Source organism: Lepisma saccharinum, chromosome 15, assembly GCF_977018435.1.
Source record: "Lepisma saccharinum chromosome 15, izLepSacc3.1, whole genome shotgun sequence".
Classification (NCBI taxonomy): Eukaryota; Metazoa; Arthropoda; class Insecta; order Zygentoma; family Lepismatidae; genus Lepisma; species Lepisma saccharinum.
The window spans coordinates 45,163,755-45,184,796 of NC_139243.1; the positions used below are offsets into that span (position 1 = coordinate 45,163,755).

General features: G+C 40.3%; 1 protein-coding gene across 1 annotated transcript; it reads left to right on the forward strand.

The window, feature by feature from the left end:
• Nucleotides 1–13,722: 13,722 nt before the first annotated feature.
• On the forward strand, nt 13,723–20,556 carry LOC145999470 (putative defense protein 1). Its single transcript, XM_083136439.1, has 3 exons — nt 13,723–13,996; nt 19,166–19,373; nt 20,256–20,556. The coding sequence occupies exons 1-3, from the start codon at nt 13,804–13,806 to the stop codon at nt 20,326–20,328; spliced, it is 474 nt and encodes a 157-aa protein (XP_082992565.1). The 5' UTR covers nt 13,723–13,803; the 3' UTR covers nt 20,329–20,556.
• The last annotated feature ends 486 nt before the right edge of the window (nt 20,557–21,042 follow it).

A 21,042-nucleotide genomic window follows, 5' to 3' on the forward strand; every position in this document is an offset into this window, starting at 1 on the left:
TGCCAACCTCTCCGCCACTATATTCAGATGCTGTGGATTGTTTTTTTGTTTTTTTACATGCCTAATTTTCTTTTATGTTATTTAAGATTGCTAGGTCGAGAGACCAAGAGGTTGAGTGGTAGTTCACTTTTGTTTCAATTCAAAATTTATTGCTTTTTAATTGGTTCATGAAAAGAACGGGGTGAGAGAGATGGCATCTTGCTTGCTCTAACATTAATGAATTATTTTGCTAGTTCCAAAAGTCCAGATTGTGGATGTGTCTTATTGGGTTATTTAGAGCTTTTGGTATTGTGTTAAGAGATTGAGAGGGCCGACATTTTAATCAGTTTGATGACTGTTTATTGTCTAGCATTGATACTCTGTTTTAATTTTATCTTTTTATATGGCACCCATATTTATCTAACAAACATCAGCCTATTTAGATATTTACTACGGAAGTAACGTCCAAATTGTGAGGGTGGCAAAAATGCACAAATGTTTTCTTCAACCCTATTAAGACGGGTGATAAAGCTTGGTATTTTCATCTTTTTATGTCTTACCAAGTAGGTAGGTAGAAATTTGGATTTTTATGTGATTTTTAAATCAGTTGTATAATAGTGTACAAAATCACTGCACTGTTTATGTTTCTTTTTTATTTACGAGGGCTATTTTCTTTTCAACTTCCGATGGCGCCGCCAGGTGGCCAGTGAAGCACTAGGAAGCGTGGCGTCACGCAGCGTGATTGGCGTCACGCAGCGTGATTGGCGTCTCCCCTGCCACTACCACCACCTCTGCCAAGGCCAGTGTTGCCAAGTTGGCCCTTTTGGGGCCAGACCTGTCCCTTTTGAGTACGTACTCAGCCCCAAAATTCAGCAAAATCCCCAAGGGGCTTTTTTGCCCTACAGAGAGAAATCTTGCTACAAATCTAGCCCTTTCAGTAATGAAATGTTTTTTGGTATTTTGAGTAAAGTAAACTGCAAAGAAGAATTCACTTAACCGACCCTACTCTGCACCTGCAAGCTCGTCCTGCGAACCCTCTTCTGGAGCAGGTAGCAAGTTCACATTGTCACTTTATCCCCTTGTTTCTGGTTTTGGTATGCTGTGTAGCCCGAGGCGAATTACGGATAGCGTCGATTCCAGAAAATGCGAATCTTTGTTGAGTTGTATTGCATCTGGTCCTTGAAAGTTTACAGAAATGCGGTGCGGAATCGACGAATTGTTCGTAACAGTGAGGCTCGACCAGAGACTAGTTCGTGTGTGCGACCGTGTGTGTGTGTGTGTGTGTGCATATATATGAAGGAGGAATATGCCGAAAATGTGTAATGCTTTTGTGTAATCTATTGCACCACAATTTACGGGGGAAATAAATAAATTATTTAAGGTAAGAAAATTTAATTTAGTTGAGCGTATGCCCCTCATCTTGACAGTTGATTAGTTGTGGTTCTTGAGTTTCAGAAATTTTGTACCAAAACACCCAAGATTTGTAAATCTAGCCCCTTGGATGTGAATTTTAGCTCCATTTTGGGTGCGATTTAGCCCGTTTTTCTCTCGTGCTGTTGGCAACACTGGCCAAGGCCAACGCTTCAGTTGAAGCCGAGCGACGGGCTCGTAGAGATGTGTGTTACAATCGACTCTCCCGCCAAGTGCGAGGTGCGTAGTGTGATACGATTTCAACAGGCAGAGGGGTACAATGCAGCGAAATGAGCCGTGTGTACGGTGAAAACTTTCTGAGTGACGGCGTGGTTCGCGAATGGTGCAGGAAATTTCAAAATGGCCGAACGGACGTTCATGATGAAGGTGGTCAGATGTCAGAAGTCTGTGACGAGCTCAGATGAACTCAAGTGGTTCGGACGAGGCGTCGGTTCACAATTTCGGAACTGTCCACTGAGAAGTGTTTCATCACCCTCCCTGCCACCCAGACCTGGCGCAGAGTGACTTTCACCTTTTCTCGACTATGAATAAGTGGTTGGGAGGACGGCGTTTCCACATCAATGAGGAGCTTCGGGAAACCGTGCAGACTTGGCTCAACAGACAGGCGGCACCTTTTTTTGCAGAGGGTATTGGAAAGCTGGTGCATCGGTACGATAAATGTCTGAATCTTCTTGCTGATTACGTTGAAAAGTAGATTGTACATGTACGTAACTTTTGTCAATAAACCCATTTTGCTATTCACTGTGGTTTTGATTTCATACCCTATCGGAGATTGAAAAAAATAGCTCTCGTATTTTATTTTACTTCGCTTTTCTGCCACTTCTAGCTAATCGCAAAGATGAGGAGGAATATGATATGAGGATAGTCCAGGAGAAGTGACCCTACTTCATGTATATAACAAAATGAATTAATATGCAAATTAATATTGTTTTTAATTGCATCAAGGTTTATATGTTTGTGAAGTGAATGTATATAATTTGCACATTTCACCAATAACAATTACTAGCATCTGCAGTCTGTATGCTTCACAGACAAATGAAGTGAATTTTTTTAAAGCACCACACACGTAACGCACTTTTGTTAATGCTTTTCATGCATTCAGCCTAAGCCATCATACTCAAGTTTTTTTTTACATTTTTTAGCAGACACCACAAAGTACTTTATAATTCTATGAAATCAGTTCATTATGAATATTTTAATTCAATCTCATGTCTAGAACTTTGAAGTTTGTGTAGGGCCTCCCCGATGGCGTAGTGGTTCAGTCTGCCTGCAACGCAGAGTGTAATTATCCTGGAAATTATGAAAAAATCGAACTTCTTTGTATTTTTCACGAAAATCTGTATATTTTGATTACCTAACATCTATTTTAATATTCTGATGTAATTTTTGAACATTCTAAAGCAAATATCTTGGTAAATTGATGCATATAATTGGAGAAGAATATTTACATACCAATATTGATCAATATTTTGAAAAATTTTAATTATTGTAATTTTCAAGTATCGGTATCAGTATCGGTGGGAATCGGTAAGAGTATCGGCATCGGTATCGATTCAAAGTGTTATTGGCCCAGCCCTAAAAAAATACCCTTCACTCTTTTCTTCTCGAGTAGCGTTTTTAATAGCCAGGTAGAAACAACACCCTAACAGTTTGTAAGGTGCCATCATCACTCTCCCTTCATTTCCTTTCCTCCAATTCCAAGGGGAGTCCTTTCAGGGCTGCCAATATTCCCATCAGCTCATATCAACAGGTGAATGACTATGAAGAGCGACGCATAGCGTTACGCAAAATTAGGAAGGAAAACATAACAACTGATGAGGGAAAACGCTCAAAATCAAAATAAAGAAATACCATCCTTTTGAAATCATCATGGCTTAGCTGCATGGCTGGGGAGAGACCTGCGCTCGATCGCCAGCTCTAAACTTCGAAGGAGACGAAGAAAGTGAGCGGAAACATCCATCGCGACACTTTAGGCTGCTCTCATACTGAACTAGGCTTCGTGGCGGTTCCTCTCTCGAACCTTTAGGCCACCCTCTGTCGTCAGCGTCCTCGAGCATAAATCGCCTTCGAAAAACTATACAATCGCAGCTATTACATAAAAAAAAAATCACGAAGACAAAGCGTCCATCCTCATCTTTACCTTCCTATTTCCTTCAATCACCTTTCAATATCCTATTTCATCTGTTTCTTCACCACGGCTAATTCAGTGGGCTAATGGGATACTCTGATCCCTCTCAGGTACTGGTATAGTATTAGAAATAAGTGGGATATGAAGCTTCAACTGTTATGTACTAAATCATTTGACAGGCTATGGAAAAGGGAGATTTTATAAATGAATAACATATGTTTCCGAAGAAAGGTCTGCGTCTTCAGTAGGCTTCTTTATGGACAATTATTTTCCTGAAGATGGTTTATTTTCAAGATACTTTTATAAATTTACATCTTAGTTACAGATCTCCATAAATAAAGGACAGAACAGATTTCCTTCTTATAATTAAATCTACGCGACTTTTGCAGTTTATTTACATAATATGGATCAAGCTGTCATATCAGTTATATAAGGACGACCAGGCGCTTGCTTGGAACTTTATGAACGCTCCTTGACATAATGAAGCATAACTTTGACATGACTGGCGAAGGTTTTAAGTATTGACTCCGATTTTAATATAAATTGGACATTATGGTCTGGCTTCAAGATATATGCAGAAATACAAACTGCTATAATTCGTAAAATATTAGAGACATCGACTTGATATCGGGTATGGGAACATGTTAGCAAAAATTAGTCCCATAAAGTTGCACGTCTGACGTGGGCCAAACAACACCGAACTTGGACAGTGGCAGACTAGAGGCGTGTAATGTGGTCTGATGAATCCAGGACCGTAGCTAGAGGGGGGCAGGGGGGGCAACTGCCCCCCCCCCTGAGAGCCTGTTTTGCCCCCCTGTGAAAAATACAGAACATATTCCTACCTGGAATTCTCACTAATCTTTACAATTATATCATCTATTACTCTAGGAACATAACAAAGACATTTAGTGATTTTGTGATTTATTAAGGTGTGCGGGATTCCGAATAATGTCGTACTAGGATTAGGGGGAGAAAATCCCTTCCTGAAATGATTTCGTAATCTTCAGTATCTAGAACAGTTGTGACATTTTGAGAAGTCTTGTATGAAAGAAGCTTAATATGTTTGGACGTTTTTTCTTGGATGTGTTGCTATGAAGTTTGAACTGTTTAATCTTTTGTTTCCGAAGTCTACCTATTGTTAATAGCGATTCATGTGATAGAGAGAGGGAGTGGATATTTTATTTTTGTTACTTAGCGTTGCCTTTCTGCCACTTCGAGCTAATCGTGACAATGAGTGATGACGTGAAATTGATGAACAGACACACTCAAACAGTGCTACAACCACAGCAGTGGGCAGGGGCATTACCCCCCACCCCCAATTTTGGTCGGAAGTCCAATCTAGGGGGGGGGGCGAACATTGAAGTAAAAAAACATGACTAGCAGAATCTAAGAAAAGCAGTACAAATGGATACTCAAGATTGAATTCGTTTTCAAGTGTTTCTTGCATTTTTCTTCCAAACGACCAAGGGCAGTTGCAGGGGGTACAGAGGGGCAATTGCCCCCTCGATTTCAAATTTTAAACAAAAAAAGTACAGTTGCCCCCCAACTTTTCGCCACTTTTGCCCCGTACTATGCTAAAACTTATCTACAAAGGTAAATAAACTGTCTTTGCCCCCCCCCCCGCAGTTTTGGCACCTTGCCCTCCCGGTTTTGGATCCCAATCGCCGCCACTGGCCAAGACACATAACAGGCCACACGGAGGATTATACTGGCTGTGAGTGCAAACGTCAGAGCCCCGTCAGTCTGCAACAATGAATTTCAAGGTCCACTACTTGGAAGTTAGGTTGACATTTCGGTGTCTTTAGAAATGGTCTACACCCCTGTTATTGGTATTATTTTAATAATAATAATGAAAGGTATACTGATAAGAATAACAGTTTTGTTAATTGGAGGATAGGTCTATCCATATCCTCCAGCCAGAGAACAAAACAGAATCCCCAGAAAGAAATTTCTCCCCAAGAATTGGAAACTAGCGAGCCTTAGTGGGACTAATAACATCACATCCCTCGTTGTCAGGATTGAGTATGCATATGGAGACAGTCTTACCTACACACAGGCCTCCCAGATGGCGCAGTGGTAGCGACGTCGCCTTGTAATCAAGAGGTCCAGGGTTCGATACCCGGTGGAGGCACAAGTGGTTCGGATCCCACTTTAAACTGTAGGTCCAGTCTCAATTAGCCTTACTGTGCATAAAGTGGACTTAAAACATCAAATCAATTACCTATACACCTCCTCTGTGCACTTATGGCATGATTCAATGCAATTTTTATATTTATTATTTAATCATCTAGGGGTGCTGAGGGGTGCGGAATGAAATTTTGGGAGTGCAATGTTGAAAATAAAGAAAAGTGAAACACTATGCTTGCTTTAACTACCACAACAAACACCAATCAACTTTTAGTAAGATTCTATGAAAATATAACAACGAAACTGATTGATTGATTCATTAGGACCCATTCAACTTTTACAAAAGTTTGCAACTAGCTTAATTTTTGTTTCTTTTAACAACAATAGCCACCAGGGGCGTATCCAGAGAGGAAATTTAGGGAACCAGCCAGAGGTGCCGATCCCCCAAGGCCAATGGTATGTTCCCCCCTTTTTAATAGTACGAGGATATAGTTATCTATTTTTTTGTGTGTGTTTTGTTTTTTGAATCGTAATTTGAGAATTGAATGTATGTTGACACTTTTCAGAAGAAGTTTGCAATATTTCGCTGAACTCTTCATCTGAAATCTCTCGAAGTCTCTGAAGCAGTTCTGTGACGTCTCTTGGGTAAGAAAGAGCAGATGCTAAATTGTGATGAGGGCTCTAAATACTTTGACAACTGTGCAGTAAAACTGAAAACATTTTCACAGATAAAGAGTACAATTAAGAAAGTCTCCTTTCCAACTGCGGCTACAAGGCTTGGAATGGTTCACTCGGTCAACTCCGCTAAACTGACAAGGTTGAAGCAATTTAACAAAAACATGAAGTGAATCATGATTTTCCAGAAATCAAGTTCCACACACTGACAATAATTTGATTTTAATGTCTGCTACGTAATTCAATATATTTGTTTTTAGAATTTCACCTCCGCAATGTATTATTTCTAAAAAACACAAACTTCACTTACTGTACCAAAACAGTATCTCACTGATGTCAGATTTTCAGCTGATATATCACTATAGAGTCATTCCATGCGAAATCAACACAGCCTCCAACCTGACCATCTCCGATTTTCATGAAATTTGGGGAGTTGAAACTATGCATGGAACTTAGTAACTATGAAAATTTTGAATCTCGTGCGTCTTGTAATTGTTAAATTATTCAAGGTCAAAGTTAGCAGAAATTGCCCTTTTTGAGCCCGCTTAGCTATACTAAATGTGCTGTAACTCCGCCACTATTTCGCCTAGAAAGCTCAAATAAAGCTTATTGTACAGGAAATTGAACAAGCTTTCCAGTGATATATAACAAGCCCACCTTTCGATAAAAATATAATTTTGTCACGTGACCTTGACTTTTGACCTTGAATATCTCAAAACATGTCATCACCAAAAATCGTGAAAAAAATATATTTGGTCCCTCATGCCATACTCTAAAACACACCAAAAAATCATTCTGGGACTGCAGTGGGATCAGAAGATACAAAATAATATGTTTAACTATGTGACTGATAAAAGCCCCATTACATGAGCTATGAAGAGTCAAATGTCCCTTAACACTCCCTACAAAATGTGAAGGAGTTATCCTGGGTATAATTGGTCATGAAAGAAATAGGTTAGGCACAGGAAGATCTCTAGCTGTGTGTGTCAAGCGCAGGTCCGGCATATTGTTGACCGCCATTTTGAATTCAACGCAAACATTTCAAAGGAAAGTGGGTGATGTGAAATATCAAATCAGGCTAGAATTTCACGAGAAATGATGTGACGAAAGTTTCTCCAACGTATCTTTAGCCAGCAAAACGTTATACGCATATCTTTCACTTACGATATATGCACATTGTAGTGTTGTCAATATTCCTGTGAGCAGACTCGTTGACGTCTCTCACACTCACATAGAACATTTGGCAATGTAGCAGGTGCACCATCATCGCAAGCAGCAACTATGCCTTCTCTCAGATGGTCAATATCACGAACTTTTAGTATATGCACCATTCTCTTCAAATGTTTCTGAAGGTAAAAGTCCTCCTAAGATGTTAGATCTGGGGAATGTGCAGGCCTTTTAATAGATCCCCATCTGCCCATCAATCTACGTAGAAATTTACCATGAAGAATGTTCACATAGTGTGGTCACACACTGTCCTGTTTCAAAACTCTGGAAAAGTGCCATACCCCGTAAGCAAGGATGAAAAACGTGTTCACTTAACATAACACATCCAAGAAGCCGTCACCATTTAAGGTTCCGTTGTTGAATGTGGACCAACCATTCCCGTTCTCCATACACTATACCACATCATTAGCTTACCAGCAACAACCATTTGGCTGGGATCTCTCTACTGTAGATTATCAAATCACAGGTATTGCGTATAATTTTTATTAACTTTACCGGGAACATAAAAATTAGCATCGTCACTGAAGAATTTTTCATTCCAAAGGAAGTGTCACGTAATTGTTTGAGATACGTTTCCCAATATTCTTCACTATTCAAGTATTTGGTGAATGTTGCTGATTAAAATCATATGCAATGGTGCGTATACTTCTTTCTGTCCCAAGAAGTCAGCGTGATCTCCACGAGTTCCTAACAAGTTAGGAGCATTCTTAATTCTTTGTTTTTAACACCTCCTAAAGGAGAAAATGATTACAAGCATGAAGTAATAATTTTTTGCTGGTTAAATATACTTTGGAAAAACCTTCGGTGCTGATTTTTCTTGTGAAAATCTAGCCTGATTTGATATTTCACATCACCCACTTTCCTTTGAAATGTTTGCGTTGAATTCAAAATGGCGGTCAACAATATGCCGGACCTGCGCTTGACACACACAGCTAGAGATCTTCCTGTGCCTAACCTATTTCTTTCATGACTAATTATACCCAGGATAACTCCATTACATTTTGTAGGGGGTGTTAAAGGACTTTTGACTCGTCATAGTTCATGTAATGAGGCTTTTATCAGTCACATAGTTAAACATATTATTTTGTATCTTCTGATCCCATTGCAGTCTCAGAATGATTTTTTGATATGTTTTAGAGTATGGTATGAGGGACCAAATATATTTTTTTTCACGATTTTTGGTGATGACATGTTTTGAGATATTCAAGGTCAAAAGTCAAGGTCACGTGACAAAATTATATTTTTATCGAAAGGTGGGCTTGTTATATATCACTGGAAAGCATGTTTAATTTCCTGTACAATAAGCTTTATTTGAGCTTTCTAGGCGAAATAGTGGCGGAGTTACAGCACATTTAGTGTAGCTAAGCGGGCTCAAAAAGGGCAATTTCTGCTAACTTTGACCTTGAATAATCTAACAATTACAAGACGCACGAGACTAAAAATTTTCATAGTTACTAAGTTCCATGCATAGTTTCAACTCCCCAAATTTCATGAAAATCGGAGATGGTCAGGTTGAAAATTGCACATATCTGTGTTGATTTGACATGGAATGACTCTATAGCTCTTTTCAGTTCTTACGGCGGGCGCTCTAGAAGCTGGTAAGGGAAGTGGGGAGCGGGGAAGCGACCAATCCAGCGCGATAAGAAACGTAGCAGCCTGTAGAACGAGGTCCATGTAGTACTTATTTCCACCACGTCGTATCTCTCGGCGCCACTGCTGTTACCTGGTTGGTCTGCGGCGAATTTCCCGCTCCCCACTTCCCTTGCCAGCTTCTAGAGCGCCCGCCGTAAGAACTGAAAATACCTATAGCCAATGTGAAACAAACAAACAAACAAAAATACTTTGAGTGGATGTTATTTTCAGATCCACAAACCGTGTACACAGAGAGAATCTTCTATACCTGCCACATCAAGTGTCTCATCGGAAATGATACTGAATCTACCACAGTATTTTCAAAAAGAAAATGGACTTCAAGTATGAAATAGATCATCAGCGGTGAGCAAAATTCTAACAATACTGACTTCGTTACAGTTCATGTATATACAGGTATGTATAGCATATCCTATTAATATACAGGGTGCGGCACTTAAAACCAGCCCGTCCCTTCATAAGATATCATTAGATGAACAATTTGAATGATTAAGTGAAATTAAAACAAAATCAAACAAAAGCAATACACCAAATGAAATTTAATGTTGTGTGTTAAGATTTCTCACCTTCACAATAGATACTGAAAGTGTCCTCCACCCACTTCAACACACGTCTGAGCATGTACACCTTTGTTAATTCTTGAGTGGTGATGCTGTTCATGATATTTCGGATGGAGGTCTTGAGTTCTTCAATTGTGTGTGGATTTGTTTCGAATACTTTCCCCTTTAACATTCCCCACAAGTAGAAGTCACAAGTTTACAAGTCGGGTGACCGAGGAGGCCACAGGCCTTTGCTAATCGTCCTCTCTGGAGTAAACATTTCATGCACACGGGATAGTGAAGCATTTGATGTGTGGCTTGTTGATCCGTCCTGCTGAAAGTAACAGAACTGACGCTCCTCTTCTGTCAATTGTTCATAAAACTCTTCCAGAATTCCCAAATACACGTTACTGTCTATTGTGGTTTCAAAAAATATGGGCCGCATAACGCGTTGTGCGGAAATGGCACCACCAATCTTTTCGTCATTCAATGGCTGCTCGTGGATTACGTGTGGATTCTGTGACGACCAATAGCGATTGTTTTGGGAATTTACGTATCCCGACAGGTGAAACCACGCCTCGTCACTCATGATGAGCATCAATGGATCCAAAACACCACTGGCAACATTCGTCAATAGCCATGAACAAAAATCCACCCTCTTCCCCGGGTCAAGCTCCCTCAGTTGTTGCACTACACTTATCCGGTAAGGTTTTAACTTCAGCGCCCTTAACACACGTCTACAACTTCGCTCACTAGCTGGAACCTGTTGACTTAATTTCCTCGTTGATTTACGAGGACTTCTCGCCATTATGTTTTGCACCTACCTCCGTAATTCAGGTGTGCAGACAGATGGTCGTCTGTCCCTGGGAGCATTTGCAACAGATCCTGTACGCCTCCATTTCCCAATCAAATCCTGTATTGTGCGTTTTGCTGGGACAGGACGTCCTGGAAATTTCTCCTGAAACAACTTCCTTGTTTGTACAAAGGATCCGGTGCGCACAAAAGCTTCAACAATTGCAACACGCTCAGGAATCAAATACGGCATTATCACGGCTTCACCCAACAAGGCCTGATTCTCAACTGCTTTCACTCGACCACGGGTTCACAAGCCACCTGTTGGTGAGAAACAGAATTAGTAACTCATGCAACGCCATCTTCTGCTGACATGTTCATTTAGATGTTTTACATGTTCATTAGCAAAGCAATTACATCAGGATTACAGCGGGCTGGTTTTACGTGCCGCACCCTGTACATTTAAAATTTGCATTCAATACACTTCTCTATTCAATATGAATTAACTAGCAGTAAATACTATTAAGATATATTATTAAATATTTTTCTTCGTTTTCATTATTATAAAATAAATTGTAATACACGCCTATACCCTGTTCCAGCTAACTGTAGAGCAGGGCCGCGCATAGCGGCAGAGGAGGAGGAGGAGGAAAATCGAGTGGTGAAAGCGCAGCGATGCCAACCGTACTGTCCTGACCGTATATGTACGGACGTACGGTCCAGACCTTAGTCCGTACGCTAAATGCACGGCTTGTCAAAATTTGCTCTTGCAGTTGTATCCCTTATATTTCCCTAAGAAATTCTTAAACCAAGCCTACGGACCTGGAAACAAAAATACGGTCCGTTTGCCATGTGCGTTCGGTATTATCCTTTTCAAAAGTTTGCAACGCTGCATAGCGAAGGAGGAAATCGGGTAACTCCCGTCGCTTATTACACAATCCCGTTTCCTTCACTGTTCATTGGTGGAGCCGTCTCGGGTCACTACTTGCGCAGATACTTGTTCTTGTTCGCTTGGTGAGATTAAACCATAAGATTATAATAGAAACCAAACCACGAGATTTACCAGTAAATATGCAACAATCGTTAACTATTAACTATTAACATAGATACATACTCGGAAAATTCCTAGCATGCCAACTTAGGAAACTCCAAATATGTACTAAATTGATTTTGTAAAGAAGACCTATTCTAGCTACCAGGATATGTCTTGGTACTCACATATATTAACCCAATTATGTTTATATATGTTTATACTTTATACTTATTGTAGCATATGTAATAACATAAATAAAGTGAAGAATAAAATAAACGGGGAAACCCGTAAATTCTGAGCAAACTGACGCCCTGGTTTATATATAAAGGCATTAGGGCATATAGCACGTACCCCCGAAAGTATGCGGGTGGAGGTGGGCATTCTCCCCTTCTATTTTTTTATCAGCGGTCTCACTTCAACACTAAACATTCTGCTGTCAATACGACGAGATGGATTTAGTAAGTCATAACGTAATATGACAATTTAAGAGTTAATAATAATGCTTTGGGTTGAAAGTAGGTTTTGAGAAAGGGGTGTGGAAGAAAAGTAAGAGGTGCGCAAGCACCCCTCCACACCCGTCTGGGGCCACCCCTGTGTCTAGGACTCGCTTCTACTATAGAACGGTAGATTCTATTGTTAAGAAGGAGACGGCAATGTAAATCTTCCTGCCAGAGAAAGGGAAGCGAGCAGCTCTCCTTAAATTAAGCCCCTATCACACGGAACTGGATTTCTAGTTGGAATACCCTAGTTGGCGCTGAACTAACTTTCTAGGTAGCAATCATGGCCGCCTGGCTGATTGCTTGACTGGTTTGGAGGAATAGGACATGTTCTAATTGCTACTTGCTTTCCTCGACTGGATTCTGTGGAACAGCCAATCAGAGCAAAGTTTCGCCATGTGAAGATAATCTGTGAGTGTGCAAAGGAGCGTTCTTGTCTGTGGTTGCCGAGTGTTACTCCAGCAATGTATAACGTATACAGCATGAAAGGCGCGTTGAGTTACACCATCTATGCCCAGTGCACGGTGTTTACATTTGAGACAACTAAAATATTCTTCCATACGTGTACAGTAAACGTTGTAAAGTATGTATTTAAGCAGCGCCATTGTTTTGTACCTAACAACGTTTTATACGAAACGTTATTCCTCCCGGTTGAATAGTTATCGGCTTTTAAAAATGTGAAGTGATACATTGTTTACTTCTCACGCGGCCGCCATTACAACTTCCCTCGTATGGGAACAGAAGTCTATCGACAAGTACGCTGATAAGTATCGTTGAGGCGAAAACTAGCAAACTGATAGAAAGTCCAGCGCCAACTAGGGCATACATACTAGAATTCCAGTTCCGTGTGATGCGGGCTTTCGAACCCTGCTTATAATTGGAAATACTCCGATTCGATGCTCGAGCACATTAAGTGGTCGACTTTCGATCTCGCCACAGAGGGTACCGAGTTCATGTCCCGGAATGCAATTTCATCTAATAATCACTTATCCTAATCGTCGCGATTATCCAGAAGTGGAGGAATGACGACGTAAATTCTGAAAATATATAAACGAATTTACACTCCAACTCGTCCACTTGGATAATCGCGAAGATGAGGATGAGTCATGATATGATGAAATTGATGATCGGACACTCACAAAGTATATCCATGCCCAGGCAGATAATCGAACCCGGGACCCCTGAAACGTAGCGCGCTGTGCTAACCACTCCGCCACCGAGGTCGGCTATTTGTTTGTTTGATTTCGCGACAATGAGTGAGGATATGGTGAAATTGATAAAGGGATACTCACGAAGAACGTCCCTGCCCAGCTGCTCTGGATTCGAATCTGGAACCTCTGGCTCTGTAGCTCTCCGTGCTAACCATTCTGCACAGAGGTTGTCAGGACCACGGTTTAGTTTAAACACAAGTAAAGGGTTTTATGGAATTTGAGCACCCCAGGTATTTATCTTAATAATCAGCAGTACAGCATAATTTGCTTCATTCCCAAAGGCTCTTTTCGTCTCTAATATCCCAATAAAAGCGAGCAAACGGTAATCTAGGAACAGGAAAGATTACGGAACAAAAACAAACAAAAAACCAAGAGATCCGAGAGGTGACCCAGTTTCAGACTTTTTACTTTCCCCGTGGTCAGTGACCAACGGAGGCTTGAGGACGTTGTCTGTCATTTTTTTCTGTTTCGTGGAGAGAAGTCTGCAACAGGCACTTGGTATTGCCATTCCGGAATGCTTCCTTTGGTGTTGTTGTTGTTGTTTGGAGGGACAGAGGCTTTTCCCAACGGAGCCCCGGTGGACGCCTGCGTGAAGCCAACCCCGAACAGACCTTTCCATGGAACCGCAGAGCCTCAGCCGCTGCAGACGAATCCCTACACTTTGCTGGCGTCCGACCATCACTACCAACCCGGAAGCGCTATTACAGGTAAATTATTTATTTGGTTTATTTTGTTTAGTTTTATGCCAGCTTTGGCTAATTGCGAAGATGAAGGGACACTCACACATAACACTCATGGCCAGGCCGGGATTCGATTCCGGGACCTCCTGGCAGGCCTGTACTCAAGGGAGGGGCCATGGCGACCATGCCCCCATCCAAATATGAAATATTAAAATAGTAACCTACAAAAAAAAGCTACGAAAGTAACATCGACGATTTTTCAAATTTGTAAAAATTTCGATTTTGTCCTTGCATAAATTAATTAATGTGTTCGTTGTGTAGAGAGGCAAGTTTCAGAAGTCTGCAGTGTACAACATTTGATAATTTACTTTTATAGCCATTGATGTAAGGCACACATTTACACATGTTCTTTATTTTAATAACCATCAGAGGCGGCATTGCCCGGGGCGTTGCACTCGGGGTAACCAAACCGGGGCGTCCCCCTTGCGTAACGCCAAAACCTTATATCTGATTACATATGCACGCCCATTAATTTTTAAAAGACTTGGATTTGTGAAGAGATGAACTAATTGAAGATACTGCTGGATAATATAATAAAGTAAGTACATTGAAAAATCATGTAGCACGTACCTACAATACCAGCTGTAATAAAGGTGTTCATTAACGGTAAGACTTTAAAATAAACCTATTATTCTTAATCATTAAAATCGTAAATATAAAACATAGTGATGCTTTTATTGGAGGAAAGTGGAAAGTAGGGAGCCCCCCCTCTCTCTCTCTCCACACACACATATATATAACATTGATGTTGTGGAACGATTCAAGGGAGACTCTGTAGAAAGGTAAAATCTCTCGCCAGACATCAGTGCTCGGTCAAGCGACAATTTACAACACAAGGTAACATTCCACAAATAGCGAAAACACATGACGTCAGGAGACACGGCATTCTTCGATACTATCGGGTTCAAGCCCGTCATCGGCTGGCAAATACGGAAGAGTTGAACATGCAGCTAGGATGTATTTGCCAGCTGCTTAAAAGAGCTAGGAACTAGAATTCGGCAGTTAGTCACACCTCAGAATTCAGTAGAAGCTCTAAGAGAATACCAGCTACCAGGCGAAGACCTCCTGCACATTTCAGGTCACAAGGCCGGCTCGGGAAACCGAACCGTAACTAGCGCCAAGGCAACCGCTAACAGACATGCGAGTTGGCCATCTTCAGTACCACGGCTTGTAAGTCACAGCCGTAGGTCAGATCGTCGCTCGAATAGCCTTCTCAAGGGTTTCTCCAAGAACAGATTGTGCTTCGTCTCCAGTCACGGGCAAGAAGACCGTGGGCCGTCGAACTCAGGACTTTGTGCTCTGTCGCCTGACGCCCACACTCAACCGCTTGGCCGAGAGGTCGTCTACATCCCTTGACATCATTCCACTCCCTGCCAGAAGCCTGTCAGTGAGATTGTATGGGGACCATAAACGTAACCTAGCTCTACCATCTGACCCCTAAAGCGTTCACAATCACGATCCCCGTAGTTTAAGTAATTCAAACCAGTGAACACATCACTGCCCCCTAGCGTCATACCGCACTGTACTAACCAGTCCACCACGGATGTCGGCTACAGGTGAATTAAACCGCAATGTTGTAGGAGGTACTTTGAATTGTTCTTATTTTACGCCGCCTTTCTACCTTTAGACTAATTGCAACGATGGGTGATTATTACATGATGTTGATGAAGTGATACAGAGAAATAAAACCAATGTCCATTTTTCTGTTATTTATTTATTTATTTATTTATTTTCCAAAATCAGTGTTATTATTTCACTTTTCGGTGTTATTTTCCCCCAAAATCGCGTTTTTATTTTAGCACACATTTCGGCCAAATATACCTAAATTTATACTTTTATTATGCTTGTAAATTAGTATTTTAATTTATAATTCACATGGCCTACCCCTTTTCATGAATCATACTTTAGAAACAATTTTTGAGGAAGTTTGGTATTTTCCATTATTTCTCGCGCAACAAATACCGATTTTGCGGCTCCCATATGACGGCAGGTGTGCACTTGATCTCCCGCCAGGACCAAACCGCTTGGCTCGGTGATACGAAACGTTTGAAGAATCCTGGGAAATTTTCCTTTACACGTGGTTTCATGTAGGTGTATAACAAGCAACATAGTAGTTTGGCGGGAATAAAATTTTGGAAAGAGTGCACATTATACGCGTTTATTTTCTTAACCCTAAAACACAAGAAAAGTTGCAATGTCTCAGTATATTTTGCTTTTGAAGCACAAAATGTGTTGAAATTCGCTAAAAGGCCACAATTCGCATTTTGTGCCAAATTCGCTTTATGTCGCGAACTTCAATGTATTTGGAAGATTTCACTTTACATTCTTAAACACTTTTTTCTTGCAACAATTAATATTTTTCGGTGTTATCGCATTTACGAAAAATAAAGGTCCCTAGTTATAACTTAAATTTCACAATATATATTATAAAGAAGCTTTACGATGTTAGTACCTGACCTTCACATACATAAATCATCATTATCATACTCATCACCATCACTATCATACTATACGATAATTACCGATCTCGGTGGTGTAGTACTTAGCGCAAGACACTGCGAAGGCAAGATCCGTCAGTTGTACGCTGAAATATGGGATGAATTCTTGTGTTTAGGTTCTATATCAGGACATTTTTATCGTCGTCATTAACCCAACTATCATTCAATACAATTGAAAAAGTAATTCCACACCGTTTCCAACAATATTTAATTAATTTGTCACTTCACTATTTAAAGAAATATATTAATCTAACCACTTATCTATATATCATATCAGTGCTCAAAATCGACATTGAATTTTTTCAGACTTACCTGGCGGCCATTCTCAATTAGCGACGTACGGTGATTCTTCAGTTTTCAGTGGCGTCGCATGAAGGGGGTTCACGGAGCGCACGAACCCCCAACTGAAAACGAAAAACCACAATTTGTTTTCCTCTCTGCTTTATAAAACACTACATTTCAAGATACGTATTTTACGAAGCAGCTTCTTTCGTTCCTAAAGTCTTCACAATGCTTCAAATTTACCAATTTCCTCAGACTGTTGACAAGAAAAGCTCAGCAGGTTAGGCAGCGAGAGCCCGGGGCACATCTGGCGCTATGAACTCCCTCTGCTGTATTCTTCCTGTGTTCTTCCTGCTCCACCGAAGAAGCCGAGGGAAACCAAGGGGGGAAGCTGGAAATCGGAGCACGTGCTCCTTCCGAAAGAAACTGTCAACAGTTGGTGCGGATAGCCGCGGAGGCACGATTTTTTTTTTTTTTGCTATTCCCAAGTATTTTATTTTTCATTTCCTTTAGCTTTTGTATTGGAGAAAATTAAGCAGTATTTAAGATATAATGCAAGCAATGTTTGCATTGTTATAGTATTTCCTAAGGTATTAAATGCTTTTACCTAATATCTTTCCTTTCCAATCCATTTCACCAAAAATTAAGTCCGCAAACTTCCTCAACAACTGCATTGCGAACAGTTGTCGGGCACCCAAAGCCTTGCAGTTGCATGGCGAAGGTTTTGTTTTCTAACACTATATTGAGCAGATTTTCACTTACATCAACATTTTAAATGTGTTAGACGATAATGTAGACGAGTCAAAAATAATGAAAACGAAGACACTGCTAGTAGAAAATAATATTTATCTTGGTACACATGTAAACGAGTATTTTTATTGAAATAAAATTATAATTGTTATAAACTCCTACAGGTAACCTTCAAAACAATAATTTTAAGTATCGCAAATAACAATTCGCATCATGGAGTTTGAGCTTTGCCAGAGACTTACCAATAAAATATAGGAAAGCTGTTGTGAAATTAAAAATTGCTATTGAAATTGAAAATAATAATAATAGTAATAATTCGTCGGTATCATGGTTAGTGGAAATGGTTCGGGGTTAATTCTTAGGAATGGGTAAAATAATTTCCAACCCAAAGTAAGGAGAGAAGAAGGCATTTAAATAATACAATTTAAAGTAATTTTTCCTTGTTTTTGAGGGTATTGACGGACGATGGGGGGGGGGGGGGTTAAGCGGAAACGATAAATCGAATCAGAGGCGGCGATTTGGGGGGGCACTTTCCCCCCCGCACTATGATAAACCTTATATACAGAGGGAAATACACTGTCTTTGCCCCCGCCCTTGATCTGGAACTCAATTCCCGCCACTCAATCGAGATAAATGAAAATTGACTTGTGTTTCGCAAATGGATTTTCGTTGGACGCTCTGGCGGAGTGGCTAGTACAATACAAGGTACCAAGTTCGCATTCTTCATAAAACATGGATTATTACAGTAAAACCTCGTTATTCCGGACCCCGATAAGCCGGACTTAGCTTAATCTGGACAGGCAAAACGAAAAAAAAAAGCAGAATGCAAGGTTTTAAATGTAGTTCATCGGGCACATCATCATGTACGTACTGCATTGTATTGCTTTACATTTTACTGTACTGTATAGTGCACCTAGGCCTATGCCCTTTAAATGCACCATAATAAACGTGCTATAAACGGAGTTTTATGCACTTTCTACTGTTCTTTTAGGTTATTTCAGTTAATCTGGATTTTCGTTAAACCGGCCAACTTATGCCTCCAATTAGTTCGGATTAACGAGGTTTTACTGTATATTCATATGTATTACTGTATTCTATTATTCTTCCCTTGTACTCTACAATTTGTTAACCTTTTTGTATGCTCACTTGATCAGTGTCACTCACATTTCGCGTTTTCTTCTCTGTGATTGTGTTCAACGATTGATTTTCTTGATTTTCTATGTTTGTGGGGGGGGGGTAAAATTTTATCTTAATTTAGGCTGGGTGTGAACACCCAACGATTTACTTCACGGGATGTCACTTTTCAGACCGTTGTAGCTTTGTAATCTGGGTTCAGATTTCACTTTATTGTAAATGTAGCCATTTGCTAATCCTATGTATGTGTTGCCTATCTCCTTATTCCTAATATAGGAGAGGACCAGTAGGCGCTTGGGGAGTATATTTTATACATAATAGCTACCTTGACGCTTCGCAAGAAATTACTGGAATTTCTCCTACTGGAGTGTGTAAATATCTACAAAATGACACACCTATCTTCTGTGGTGACCGATTTAACAAATATATCACTCAATTTCTAAATTTTATAAAAAAATCATGTACCTTCCAGTGACGATCGACGGTCACGTGTTCAAAGGGTTCTTCATACAAGCTCGCGATGCAGCCACAGGAGACTGGGTTGGAGAGTTCGAGCAATCGGAGAACACCAACTCCCTTCCCGAATGCAGCTCCATCACCCACGGGGACAACAAGGACAAGGTGCAGGCCACCTTAATCTGGAGAGCTCCTGCAAGCGGGTCTGGCAGCGTTTACTTCACGTAAGTAAATTTAGGCACTAATCTCCATTGCTTTTTAAAATCCTAATGATTCTAAATCCTAATAATCCTAATCATAAAACCTAGAACAGCACTAAGATTAAAATGTACATACAAATGTACAAAAATAATCGAACAAAAATAGTTCATTTTTGATTTTCTTCTTTTCTGTGGCGTAAGACTGTGTAATAAATCTAACTGTGCTATAATCATTTGAGATAGAGGTACGCGTACTCATAATAATTGTAATTGCATTTCATACCTAGAAACTTGAGAAGAAGGCTCTACGCAGATTAAATATTATTATATTTATAGTTTCGTCACTACAGTCGTTCAAAAAAGCCCGTTTTGCTGCCTGAATGCTGGCAACCACACACAACATTTGATCGCATCTGTGACGCCAGTTCTTGAGGCGAAACAGTGCACGGCAGTGTTGCAAGCAAGACACAAATTTTGAGAAAAATGACAAACTACCAACCACATTATGATCTGTAAAACGAAGATATGATCGCGTCCACTAGCACGAACATCTTGGGAAACACAGACTACCAGCACTTATTTAGATTCATTTCTATTCCATTAAACATACACCAAAGTGCCACTCTATTCGCGTCCTCCTAAAGTTTATCAACGCCATGATTTCTTGTGTTTTTTAAAAAGATATATAAAAAATATTCTGACTTATTTCTAAGTTCTTCTCTAAAATATTTAAAATGCATTTTTTTCATAATTTTTCTTTGCTATTTCCGCACCTCCCGATGGCCAGATGCCTCGTCTCCGCTTGTTTTATGATAGCAGAATTTTTTTTAGCCCTTTGAGTATTCTTCTTCTTGAAGCGACGAATGTTTCCTTCTGTTTTGTCTTTAATAAGTCTTCTGTTTACAGGGGAACGGTGCTGCAGGACTATGGGACCTATTGGTCTGACCTTGTGGCAGCAGTGGCATCTGGGAAAAGGTGAAGGGCTCAGCCAACGACTGAAGTTCTGGAAATGTTTGCCACCATTCATGGTAAAAGCGCTTGTCTGGCTTTCTGTACGTTCCTCCTACAAACGAAATGTATGTACCTCATGCGCAACAGAGGTAGAGAGACAATAATGAAAACAGATGACAACAAACAGGAATAAAGCATCATCTTCAATTCACTGGTCTTCTTTCATTCTTAGCACTCCCATGTGCATATGCTAAGGCAGTGGGGCAACCACAGGGGGTTCCCCCCAACCTTGGACGGAAATCAATTCTAGGAGGCCAAGGGGGCAAACATTGATGGCCAAGGGCACCTTCAGGGGAGCACAAAGGGGAAATTGCCCCCCCACCCAATTTCAAATTTTGTGCAAATAAAAATACATTTCTTAAAATTTTCTTGATCACTTCGCTCGCAATAACTGCTTTTCTTAGTCTCATCAAGTTCAGAGCCGTAGCTAGGGTGCGCGGGAGTCGGCCCTGGACGCCGAACGATCTAAATGAAAAAATAAAAACTGTAAGAGAGAGAATACCACGTCGCCATGTAAAATTATTTGCGCCCTATTAAATCAATATTTTCAGTTTGCAAAAAATTGGATCTAAAAATGTTCTTGCTAGCTTCGCTCGCAATGTTATTATTTTCTGTATAATGCATTTTAAGTTACCAGGGAGAGAAGTAAGACTTCTCTTCATTGATTTTGTCTTAAATGCAT